This window comes from Rhinoderma darwinii, chromosome 8, assembly GCF_050947455.1.
Source record: "Rhinoderma darwinii isolate aRhiDar2 chromosome 8, aRhiDar2.hap1, whole genome shotgun sequence".
In the NCBI taxonomy this organism is placed as follows: Eukaryota; Metazoa; Chordata; class Amphibia; order Anura; family Rhinodermatidae; genus Rhinoderma; species Rhinoderma darwinii.
This window is the reverse complement of record NC_134694.1, coordinates 72332376-72346208: the sequence shown is the minus strand read 5'-3', so window position 1 is coordinate 72346208 and position 13833 is coordinate 72332376. Positions and strand designations below refer to the sequence as shown.

Genomic DNA, 13833 nt, shown 5'->3' with positions numbered 1-13833 from the left:
ACCGAAAACAAAAATATTTTTTAGTGAGGGCACATTGGCAGCTAGGGCCAAGGTAGGACAGGCAAAAATTGGTAGTTGGTGGTTATTATTGTATATTTGAGGTAAAGAACATGCAAAATGTGTTAATCTCACAAAGCATGTCTAATTTTGGTGCCTGTGGGTTTGGAGAGGTGTATAACTTTTTGAGGGGAAGGGGCAATGTTTTATTTTTTTTTACATTTTACTATAATTATTTATTTATTTTTTCGATGGGGCTCTGGTTAGTAGGAAACACATGATATGATTCTGGACCTATTTATTAAACAAAATGTCATTATGGGTACACTTTCCTGCCTGAGACCACCACTAAACCCTGCACTATCCTAAACAATATAATAATATAATTAGAGTAAATGGTTAAGCCTTAACCACTAAAGAACATAGACTTCCAGGGATAGTAGACAATAACCCATAACCACCATATATATATATATATATATATATATATATATTAACCCCTTATTTTCCTTAGACCACCAGAGGTATTGGGTATTACACACTAAACCATTCTAGTCCACGAGGAGTATGACAAGTATACTATCACTAACCCCAAAACCACCACATGTAAAAGTGTATGATGACATTTACGTAGAAAGTTGGTCAAGTCCATATAATTAGGGGTATTTTACGGTCTCCATTGTGGGCACTAACTCATCCTATCAGTAATAAGAAAATACATATTTGCTGTTATACATCCTATGTTGATAAGGAATTTCCTTGCAATGAGTGGAAGAATTTTGGATATTTCTTTATTTCTGAAATTCTCAAATGGACAAGGAGCTTTAAGACGTGATATTTGATAGAGGAGTTCAGCTTAGGCACAGGTGTGCGGGACATGATGTACTAATAGTGCAGGTTTCATATACTGCGCTCTGTGTAGAAGTTATGAAAATAAGGATGAATACTACCTGTTCCCATTATTCTCAGATCTGCTTTTAACTGCTACAGATGTGAAAAGGGAAAACAACAGATCTATGGCATGAACAGCCAAGTACTTGACTCTCATAAGGGAAATAAAACCTGCAAATGTTCCTGTTTCAGATTAAGCTCAGGACAGATCATACAACTCTCCTCTCCAACAAAATATCTCTAGAGTTTCTGGAATCTTCACATTTAACCGCTATGGTGTGACTCTTAGTGAGTGCATAACACAGCCAGATATTTCATCTACTTGAGTGGGAATAGAATAAGAGCTTATATGTGAAGGTGTAATACCTATAGATATATACCACAAGACTTTATAGTAATCCAACACGTATGTGACACAATATACTTTCATTAGTTCAAGTAAAAAAATATACATGTAACAACAGCTGTGCCAATAAAATCTGTTAAAATCACATAAAACAGACAGGTGGTGGTCAAAAGTAGTAGTATACAATACAAAGTCAATAGTTATAAAGTGCAATCAAAAGATCTAGGTACATATACTGCAAGACAAAAATACCAATAAAGAGGCAATACACCCAATAGGACGATTTATAGGTTGAAGCTCAACCCTAAATAAGGCACAAGAAATCACAGAAGCAAATATGTACACAACAATGTTAGTGGTTAAACACATGACAAATATGAATAAACTAGTGTGATCACACTAGCAATTCATGCAGAGACCCATCGTATGGCCAAATAAATTACTAACGCATGTTAGGAATCGTTCCAGAACACCACTAAAGAATACCATCTCAGGACCCCGATGTGCGTTTCGCCACCAGCTTTCTCAAGGGGTTACATGTGAAGGTGTTTTTATACATGAAGTATAAAAGATGTAATGTGATTAGGGAAAGGGACAAATTTAAGCTCCGTTACTTTAATATACAGTATATTAATGTGCATGCAAAATTTACATTAGGATCAGTGTCTCTGCCAAAGAAAAATTAATTTAGTTATGGCTGGCCATTGGAGCTCCCAACTTTCCATATCAAATTTCCCTTTTATGAAGTCACTGTTTCTGAGTTTGGGAGAAAAGGGAGAGTGAAGAGTTGGTACGAGTTGGTGCAGCCAGTGTATAAAATAGTTACTATAGTAGGACCCGAGTGAATATTTCATTGTGCTTGGAGTAGGGTTGCAGGAGGAGTGGTCGTAGAACACATTCTGGTTAGAAACAAAGTGTCAGACCCCACAAGTGGTGTGAGTTACTCCTAGCAAGATCTTGCCAGCTGGGAGCCAATGGAAAGGCTGGTGGCTGAAGGCATACAGCAACAGCTGGCACTCTAGAGTGCACTCAGTCTTGAGAGGTGTATTGGCTGGAGCATGGAGACCGCTGCAGCAGAGTATGTCAGACAGTAGCGGCTGGCTCTCTAGAGTGGCACTCATGGACTCTTATGGTGCATCATCTGAAGCATTAAGAGCATTGGAGTAAAGTATGGTAAACAACAAGGGCTCATCAGGCGTATTAGCTGGAGTATAGAGACAGGTGGAGCAGAGTTCAGTGATAAAAGCAAGGACAGGGTCAAGAACACAGTGCCTGTACAAGAAGTCAAGAAGTGCCAGGAACACATAACCACAGGGATAGCAGAACCAAGCAAGGAACACTGGGTAGCCTTTGGTTTAAATATCTGCATCTCCCGCATTTCCGATGATGTCATGTGGGATTTCCTTTGCTAAAAAGAACATAAACTAATATTCTTCCCAATCTTATTCTCCTATTAGGATTCTGCCTGATCTTATGTTGTGATTATTTTTCTGTATAATGTTCAGTCTTGTCACAACTCTGAAATACAGCACAGCAACCTACCATGATATCAGCTGTATTCACCTAACAATAGTCCTCTCAATCGACAAATGTAGTCCCTACTTAAAATGTCATCTGTTGTATATGAAATGAAAATATGAGTTTGCTAAACGATAAGGAGATTGCAATGTGATAATCAAAAATAAATTCACCGTTAACACAAGGGCTTTACTTGCAAATAGTTTTCCTCCTAGAGCGGATATCTTGCTATTACGGGAGGATGTTTGCAAAGGAATCTTTTCATAATAATAAGACAATCTGCCAACTTAGACTGTTTATAAGTCTAAGCTTTATTCATCTCATCTTCCTAAGGGAGACCGGTCTCCTGGCTTAGCTTGGAAAAAGGAACTGACTTTTTTCTATACTTCAGAGCATCTGTTCTTAGAAGTAGAGTAAAGGCTTCACTTCAGTGGAAAAGGGTCAGCTTTGAGACTGTATGTGTCGGATGTGCAAATTCAGCACCGGGAATACATTGATTCTTGGTTAGGATAGGTGTTTTTATTTCACGTGGTGATAATATATTTCTTTCTTTTATACTTGACACCATGGAAAACGAAAAAAAAAAAAGAACAGCAATGTCCATCAGGCTTTCCAATTGCCACAGTGAAGAGAAAGAAGTTACTTAATACAAACTGTTGAGGGTAGTAGATCTTAGCTCTTCTTAAGTATCCCGTAGTGCATAAATTCCATAACTTTGTAGATTTTATGTCCTTTCTTATTCCTTTAAAGTAACACCAAAGCTAAAGAAAAGCATGAACGAGAAATAGCAAATATATACAGTATTCTGACAATTTTAGTTTTAATATTTCAAAAACTAAAGTTTGATTAATAACTTTTGTAGGTTTAATGTTTTTTTTAACTTTTCTGATAAACTTTCCTGGCTCTTGTGTAAATCTAGCAATATCCCCATCATGTCAGGGAATTGATGTTTTTAAAAATATTTACTTAAAACATGTCTTTAGCCAAATAATTAAAGTATGTGTTTATGAGTGGAACAAGTATGGCAGTGGTGAACATTGTAAACATGTTCTAGACATTAACGGAAGCTTCAGTCTGCCGGAATGTGTCTTCATCCCACAGTCATTTTAAGAGAGAATTATGGTTATCCTAAGGGTATGTTCACACGGCCTATTTACGGACGTAAATCGGGCGTTTTTGCCCCGAATTACGCCCGAAAATAGCGCCTCAATAGCGCTGACAAACATCTGCCCATTGAAAGCAATGGGTAGACGTTTGTCTGTTCACACGAGGCGTATATTTACGCGCCGCTGTCAAAAGACGGCGCGTAAATAGACGCCCGCGTCAAAGAAGTGACCTGTCACTTCTTTGGCCGTAATTAGAGCCATTATTCATTGACTCCAATGAATAGCAGCGCTAATTACGGCCGTAATTGACGCGGCGTTCAAGCGCCTGCACATGCCGGTACGGCTGAAATTACGGGGATGTTTTCAGGCTGAAACATCCCCGTAATTTCAGCCGTAACGGACGCCCTCGTGTGAACATACCCTAAGGTTCAACAAAATGAGTTCTTCTGATGTTTTTCTTAAGTTGCCACCATTAATTAATCCTGATGTAAGGGCTAGATAACACAGAGTATTTTGACTCTGTTTTTGACGTGGAAATCAAGTCAGAAACGGCGCCAAAAAACGGGCGAAATCACCTCCCATTGATTTCAATGGGAGGCGGAGGCTTTTTTCCCCCGCGAGCGGTAAAAAACGCTCACGGGGAAAAAAGAAGCGACATGACCTTTCTTCGGGCGTTTCCGTCTCTGACATCCCCTTGACATCAATGGGAGGTAGAGAAAGCGGTTCCGCTGCGTTTTTTGCCTGCGGCACTCAATGGCCGCGGCCAGAAAAAAACGTGGCAAAGAGAGTGCAGGCAGGTCAAAATCTGCCTCAAAATTCCTGAAGGAATTTTGAGGCAGATTTTTATGCCTGCAAAAAAACTCTGTGTGAACAGGGCCTAGACTATAACAGTCATCATGAGGTCATTCCATTGTAAAACAGATAGCAGTTGTCTTGGGTTTGTCCGGAGATAACACATTAGTGGTTGCCTTGAGATTCTGACATAGCAAATGAGTAAAATCTAGGATTGCTGCCAACTCAGTCCCACCCTATAAAGGGGATACCCCAGCACAGAAATGCCAGGTACTGTGAATTGGATCAATATTGGCAACAATGGCTAAATACTTCTGCCCACCTCTCCCCCTGGTATGAAATAAAGAGTGTGATGCTTCAGCCTCAGCTTGCTTATGGTAGGCATTGCCAATAAATGGCAACAAATGTGGATGTGTAAGTGGAAGTCCAATATATCGCTCTATCAGCTCTAAGGAATAGCATTGTGAAAAATAACTATCAATTATCCCCTTCCTAGTCCTCAATACGCTGTCCAGCTGCTGAATTTGTGCAATGAATAGTAGAAAGTACATACTGAAAGAATGTATTCAATGTACTGATGAAAAATTGAAAATATTTAAAATGTTTGGGGGGAGATTTAGCAAAATTCACACTAAATACACTAAATAACCTGGCAAATAAATTCCTCAAGTTATTATGGTCAAGTGAATACCTAATATGTGCAGGTTTTTGGTATTTTTAATATGTTATTCACAATAATATGTATGTTATACTAAATAGTCACTTTTTTTATTTATTGTTGAGGACTTTTTTTTTATTAATTCATATTTTATTACATTTTTTGGAATCCCATGAAAGGGATTACTAACTTTTCTTTATACTGCTGTATGCTAATACATTATCTTCTGTGTCACTATGTCACAGGCAGTTGTTAGGGCAAGTCTTAGAGTGCCCGAAGTGCTGGCTTACTGAACAGGCAGCCCTGGGGCCCTTTCTAGGTCCCCAGGACCCACTGCAGAGGAATCCCTCAGTCTCCAATCGCATCACCGGAAAACCTGGTGACATGTTCGAAGGGGTACCCTTTGATCATGCAATGGTCACGGGCCGCAGCGATCAAAGGGTTAAAAGGCCAGGAATGGAGATTCCTCCGGAGGCTTCTCTAAGACAGGAGCTGTTTAGTAACAATAGACTGCTCATTAACCTCTTCTATAGTGATGCAAAAAGACGTAGCTAAAGTCTCGGAACCTGCACAGCCCGCCGTCAAAAGACCCTGGGCTGTCATTAAAGGGTTAAAGGTCATGAAATCAGTTGTGATTGACATGACTATAAATATGACCAGTAGGAGGAAAGAGACTGTTAACCTGGGAGTGCCCCTTAGTTAGCTGATTTATAAGAAACTGAACTAAGTTTTGATGTGCGGGGAAGTCTAAAAAGTTTTTAGCCACTCCAGTTGACTAGCTCTGATCCACACAATGATAACAAACATATGGCGTTATCTCACATAACATCGGATCAAGGGATCTAAAGAGGGTGGAGGCTGTCTTAGTTCAAAAGCTGCTCTCTTATGTACCTGCCCTAAGGGATGTGGGGGTTTTAAGTAGTTCTATGTCTCATAATGTGTATAATTCACACCGGAATAATTTATTGCAATTCCTTTCTCAATAATTTCTGTGTCCTATAATACACCATACATTGCCCACTTGATTGATGGCATATATTTTTCTCAGCTGCGGAGGGCTGGGGCTGTTAATAGTCAAGCCTTCATTTAGGACACAGGGAATACAGAATTCTCAGTAGTTTACTTTAATTTCAGAAAGTTCAATGAGCTCCATTTGATTAGGAAGCTCAGCATTAAACAGCAAATATTCTCAACGTATGAATGCAATTCCAGGTAGCACACTTGTCCCAGCTGGTTCCCAAGTCCTTTAGCGTTTGGCACATAATCAAAATGCATTCAAAGAAATGTTCTGTGTGTAGAGACACTTTCCAAGGCTCTAATTACCAAATAAATGGCAGCAATTTTCACCCTGGCTTAGAAGTGTACTGCCTGCCTCTGGGCATATCTTTAAACCCTGACCTTTTTCGATTGCCTAATTTGATGTACAGAGGTTTTGCAGAAAAACTGTATTAAAACCTCATCACAAATTTACCTGTTGTTAAATTGTTTCTTCTTACACCACATTCATGCTTACACCTCCCAATAAAACAATTCTGAGAATGCGTGGAATTTTATATTTAATTTCCGAACATGAGACATCTTTCCATGTATGACCATCATTACTTACCTTTATCAATAAGTTCTTATGATACCACATTTAGGCCTTATGAATGAGCCCACTGTGGTCCGAGGCAATAAACTGAACCCAGTTGTAAAACTCTTGCTCGTAACTTATTATGTAACCTGTCATGTGAAGCTCCGTTGGGTTTATCTGACAGACAGACAGATAATATGCTTGCCAAACTCTATCACATAGATTAAATAAAGCTCTAGGCTGAATTTGAACTGGTGAACCTTTAATTGAAAGGTATTTACCCCAAGGAAAACATCTTTTGGATCTTGAGTTTGTTGTATGTTTACATTGTTATGTAACCTGTTAACATTTTGGTTTATAATAATACCATCAAAATATAATAATATAAAAGGAAACCTTCAGAAAAAAAGGGACAGAAGAAGGAAGATTTAGCTGAATCTATTTATAGATGCATGTATTGACAACATTCCAGGAAGAATTTCTGGAATTAAAGGAATACTAAAATTAGAGCAAATTTAATTTCTTTTAAAAAGAGAGATTACATTGTTTAAAAAATAAATAAAAATAAAAATATTCTCAGACACTGACAGACTGAACTTGATGCACTTTATGATGTCTTTGTTCAATTATGTACAAGAACTATATGAGACTATTTAAGAAGTGCTACTTTCATATAAATAGTAATAAATTGCAGGATACTACAGTTCTGAGAGGGTTAAAGGGCAGTTCAGGCATGAGAGTGGAATGAAAGCTGACGTAATGCAAACAAAAAATGTTTATTAATGCATTCCACTGCAATACCATCTTCTGTTCAGAGAATGGAATGGCGAATAAAGGCCAAAGTTTTCACTTTTCTACCATTTTTAGCTTCTAACTATTTGGAACAAGTTGCAAATATGCTAGGGTCAAAACCAAGATTTAATTCCACCTAGTATTCAATCCCAGATTTGGCCTGTGTTATAGACAAGGGTCAGTCCAGGGTCTGGGAAGAGGCACACTTTGGATTCTTAGTAATGTACATGAGAAAGAGCCTGTGAATTTCACAGCCCCAGGTCTGTTATTCAGTCCATAAGCATTTTTTTTTTTTCACTCTTTAGCAGACTTACTTAAAAGGGTGTCTGGTTCAGAAAATACATTTGCAAATACCCTATTAGGAAATTCTGAGTTAAAAGAGGGGTAGGGGATCCCCACAGCAAGACACCCTTTGTCCAGCTTACCATTGGGGTACCCTTTTAACAAAAATGCTTGGACAACCTCTTTAATGTTTATTTCCAGTTATTTGGTTTATTTTTAATAAAAGTTATAAAACTTTTTTGAAAGCCATTTATGCCAGGCCATAGCCTCCTTTCAAATAAAGTTAGAATTGTTAGCTTCATGGGTACACATGGACTGTCAAGCACATGGAGTGCCTTTTCCCATGTGTATTAATTTAAGTAAGCATGTACAGAATAAGGATGGGACATGTAGAAAGAAGAGGGAAGGAATAGAGAAATAAATTCTTTGTATACGTATGTATGTATAGAGCAGTGACAAAATACAATTCTCCACAGTCACCAAAATGGCCGACAATAGTTGCAACTTCCTGTTCCAGGAGGAAGAGCAGTTTTTCATATGATATATGTATTTTTAAATCATGTTTTTTTGTATTTCTACAAATGTAAATGTTTTTGATTTATAAATAATTCTCTAGTCTATGTTAATTTGACCAGATTTCTGTATATATACACCTTTTTAAAAAAAAAAAAACTTTTGTATCAATTCAGCAATATGTAGTACATAGAAGATCATTTCCCATGAGTAATGTGAGAAATAAATTACCAATAGAGTGACAATTTGAATGGCATCATAATAACAAACAAATATTTTATTTCACTTCTGTTGGCAAATTACATTTTCCATTCTGCTTCTTAGCCAACCAGTGCTACAGATTGCCCATTCTTGGCTTGTATTAAAGTAAAGGGTGTAGCCAATATCTCTTAACATTGTCTAGACAAACCTCCAGACCGACAGCGATCCATAGAAGATTCATAAACTGAACATTGATGGCATTTCATTTTACTATTCCAGTAGTATCACAAGTTCCCTGGTGAATTATTTGTGAGCGCTTAGTCACTCAAGACAATGAGTAAAATGTTAACGCTTCCTGCACAAACTTCTTCATTGAAATATGTTGTTTTCTTAATAGCTTCGAGTAGTATGTTAATCGGAAGCCTTTCCCCCTGATAACCATCAGCTGGCTTGATGTCCTACCTTAACTGCTGCTTATTCCTGAACTTGTTGCCAAAACATTAATCCCCAAGCTCCTTCCTCCTCCTCACATCCCCATTTATGGAGTTAGCCTTGATTATGATATATTATTACAGGATTTCCCCATTGAAGTGGGTGTATTGCTTTTACAATTAACAAGGCCAGTGACATTGCAGAGCATCGCCTCAGTTCATGGCACTTTGTGCAATTCAAAACGCACCAAGTTCCCCATCCCCAAATTACCTTTCTACGCCTTGCCGGAAGTTCCTAAGTAAAAATATGAATTGTTTTAATATTTTGATTTGGTTTGCAATTTACTATTTATCTAATCTAATTTATAAAATGATATCTAGATAATTGCTTGTCAGTGAGTCATTATTTGCAATGATATCCGATTACGGCCTTATTCAGACAGCTGTGTGCATTTTTGTCAATAATATCGGTAGGCAATGCAAAAAATGACTGTGCACTTTTCCATGTAGGGTGCGCATTACAGATCCATTTTTTTCCTAGAAAACCTGAAAACAGTGTTCTAGAGGTAAACTTGTTTAATATACTGAATCCAATGAAGCATTCGTCAAATTTTTTTTAAGTGGACTGCATGAGCACTATATTCAGAATCTGTGTGATACGAGTAGGAGTTCTACTACTACTTTATATAATATCATGTGTGACCCAGTTCAAGAAACAGGTACTACATTATCTGCGGTGGGTTGAAAGTATATACTCCATATACACATAGAAAACATTCAATAAACAGAGGTGTTAAAAATAAAAAAATCACAAGTTTAATAATTGTTTCACTTGCTGCAGTTCTGTGAACTCAGAACATATATATATCTACTTGGCTTACTAATCTCCTAAACTGTGACATTGCACATGGAAATATGTTAATCTACACAATGCTGCACACACAATATTAGTTATCGCTTAGATTATTTTTAAACTAACAGGCCACAAAGACTGCTTATACTTATCCACTGAAGTATATGTGATAGAGACCAATCAATATTGGTTGGTATAGGGTATATATTCAGGGGATCATTATATCTAACTGTTGGAACTAGCTATTCAGAGAGTTTGCATGCGTTTGCATGGCCTAGTGTTGTAAAATCATGGTGATGCCGGTCAGATTGACGCACGTTTGTTAAACGGATATATTATCTTTTTGTCGGGCTAGTGACGTGATTTTTGCTCTTTTTTTTCGTGATCAATGCAGGTTTCTTTTTAGCTAATTATTTGTGTTGCCCTAAAATAGACTTTTTAACTGTTATTGTCACTGTCTACTGTAAATTTTGATATATTACATTTTGCATTTAGGGTAAATGGGTCATAGCGTTACAACAATAATTGGTCGGGGGCAATTTTTGGGGGGGGATTTTATGTGTATTTTTTTGTCATTTATTTTTGTTTTTTAAAAATGTTGTATTTTTTTATTATTATGGCCTGACCTCTAAGGTCAGAAAAGATCATTGGGGGACTTCATTATTTTTTTTTTTTTTTAATACTATACTTTCCCATTGTAACCGGGGCTGAACAGCAGAGGAAATCAGCCCTGTTATAGTGACTATAGTCAGTATTGAGCAGCGGTGCTCAATACTCATTGAGTGCTGTGTACGTGAGTACAGATAGTACAGAAGCAGTAAAAAAAACGCTTTCTTCGGGATCCCTGGCAGTTTCTGACTGCTGGGCAAACGCCATTCAGCTGGCCAATTACTCGTGCACCTGCGTCGTGGGCAGTCCTCAACCAGTTAGGCTTTATTCAGACGAACGTGAAAAAATTCTGTGCAACGCGCGTGATTTGCACGCGCGTTGCACGGACCTATATGTGTCTATGGAGCCGTGCAGACATGTCCGTGATTTTTGCTCAGCGTGAGTCCGCTGAAAAAATGTCACGACATGTCCGTTCTTTGGGCGTTTTGCACGCATCACGCACCCATTGAAGTCAATGGGTGCGTGAAAACCACGCATGCCGCACGGAAGCATTTCCGTGCGAACTGCGTGATTCGCGCAAGAGCTGTCAAAAGGATGAATGTAAACAGAAAAGCACCACGTGCTTTTCTATTTACAAACATCCAAATGGAGTGTCTTTGAGAAGAGCGAACCCGGACAACCGAACCGAACTTCACCGGGTTCGGCCGAACTCGGCAAAAAAAATTCCGGTACGCGATGTCCGAATATTGTCACTGTCCAGGGTGCAGAAAGAGTTAAACTGTTTCAGCACCCTAGACAGTGACTTCCGATCCCAATATACATGAACGAGTAAAAAAAAAAAAAGTTCTGACTTACCGATAACTCCCGGCTTCTTCCTCCAGTCTGACCTCCCGGGATGACAATTCAGTCCAAGTGACAGCTGCAGCCAATCACAGGCCAAGCACAGGCTGCAGCGGTCACATGGACTGCCGCGTCATCCAGGGAGGTGGGGCCCGATGTCAAGAGAGGCGCGTCACCAAGGACGCGTCACCAAGGCAACGGCCGGGAAGTTCTCGGTAAGTACGAACCTCTTTTTTTTTTTTAACAGGTTGCTAGATATGGTGATCGGAATTCACTGTCGAGGGTGCTGAAAGAGTTACTGCCGATCAGTTAAGTCTTTCAGCACCTTGGACAGTGACTGACGTCGGCTAGAATCATCTCTATGATGGCGGCTGCGCGAAAATCACGCAGCCGCGCATCATACACAGATGACACATGGAGCTGGCAAGTGATTTTTGCGCGCGCAAAATGCCGCGTTTTTGTGTCCGCAAAAACGCCACGTTCGTGTGAATCCAGCCTTAAGGTGAGAGCTTAATAGACCATATACGGTCACATTTTGTAGCATTTTATATAATTTTTTTACTTTTAATGCTTTTTTCTTTCAACCAAGCTATTTGTTTTCATTGTCAGTGTCTATAAAATAAATCATTTATGAGGTTATGTTTAGAAAGAATAGTTCTGGTTTGTTGGATGAGTCCTTTCAAATATAAGAAAATAAGCAAGTGGGTTCCTGTGCTTCAGCTATACATTGTATGAAGGCTAGGATGCGCTTATTTTGTTGTATATCTATATATTTTTATATCTAGATAACTCTGCCATTTTATTGGTTATATTCTAGTCAAGCCTTCCATCTATGAGAAAGAGACAGACTTCTACAGGGTGGAACCAGTTCTTCTTGGGGAGCATCGACGATTCCAGTGCACTGCATATGGAAAACCTGCTCCCAAAATCACGTGGGAATGGCAGCCATGTCTGAGTACAAGCACAACGTAAGTAATATCTCCCTACAGAGCTTTAAAAAACACTCCATAAGGAAAAGGTGGATGTTAGAAAGAAATTCCAGACTGGATACATCAGGTTGCAATGTCTTTGTGCAAACAAAAATCGCTTCCCCTCATTTCCTTTTTCATGCAGCCTGCAATCAAAAAGCCCTTGGGAATATCATTTTCTCAAGCTTGATTATAAGTAATGCTTACATTATGATGGAATGAACTACTAGTTTTTGTTTTTCAACATGGGGGGGGGGGGTCACGATCTGGATATTTTCAATGAACGTACATTTTTATTTATAAAGCATACATCCAGTAGAGAGATGGAGGTCATCTTCCCTATCATGGCTGGAGTAACTACAGATTATTATGTGGGCTAAGGGAATTCTGTACATGATTTCAATATGTCGGTACACACACAAGAAAACTCCAACCTATATTAATAACGTGTTCATAAGTAATATCTGATCGGTTCTCCATTATTAAATGTACCATGGTTGGCCTTCTTCTTGTATTCTATGAGTATCTTATTAACCTTCACATACTTAGTACACATTAGGACAGAGGGCACACATATGTGTCTACAGTGACAGGGTACACAGTAAATGACCTATCATTTGTATAGTAAGGATAAGGTTATACTTGTGGCTAAAGAGTCTTATCTTTTGCTCACAGAAATCCTACGAGAACTTCTGAGTGATATGACGCATGGCTTTATTTCCTGCTCTTGCCTGGTTTCCTCTTCTTCTCTCTGTCTCTTTTCAAATCCAGAAGGACATTCAGATTGAGCCTATTGTTCTTTCCAGCCAAATGCTGATTTACTTTGCTTCCTCTTAAATCCCTGACAAGCTCTTAATGTTGGATCAGCTAGCGGTCCTTTTCCGATTTTGAGTCGCTGGAGAACATGCCGATTGTCACAAAGTCTAATGAAACTATCAAAGACTCTTGATGAGTAGCTGTCTCACCGATCTGATGGTTTCCTAGTTCCAGGAAAAGCAATTAAAGTCAAGACATGATAACTGTAATACAAAAATAAGTAACAAATAAGTCTATTGTCCGAGGGACATTTATAGATCATACAATGGCGGCAATAGAGACACTTCCATAAGAAACTACTTGAGAATGGATTACAGAAACCACCAGATCTGAGACTTTTTCTTTTGTCCATCCAGCACAAGGGATCGTTATGATTCTGATTTTAGACCATAAATCATAAAGATTAAGACAGAGCATTAATTTTGCATTTTAACTAATCTAATCTCATTCAATAATATTTAGAATATGATATTTTGGTATTTATTCATAGCAGTAATCGCAGGAATGAAGCTTAAAGTCTTATTTCCCACACAAAGGCTCATGTTCTATCACCATGAAGAATGGGTCACAAAAGGGTTCACGAATTCTTACCTTAACTTGTGACTACCCTATTCATACTTCTGACCAATACTACATATTCCATGCCA

At 38.5% G+C, this 13833-nt stretch overlaps 1 protein-coding gene across 1 annotated transcript in view; it reads left to right on the top strand.

Annotated features, from left to right (window-relative positions):
- The window catches only part of LOC142659525 (vascular endothelial growth factor receptor kdr-like), a 198125-nt gene that overhangs the window by 121439 nt on the left and 62853 nt on the right, over window positions 1-13833 (top strand). Inside the window, exon 10 of the mRNA XM_075835736.1 lies at window positions 12220-12370. Coding sequence (XP_075691851.1) covers window positions 12220-12370 — 151 coding nt within the window. The remainder of the gene's footprint in view (window positions 1-12219; window positions 12371-13833) is intronic.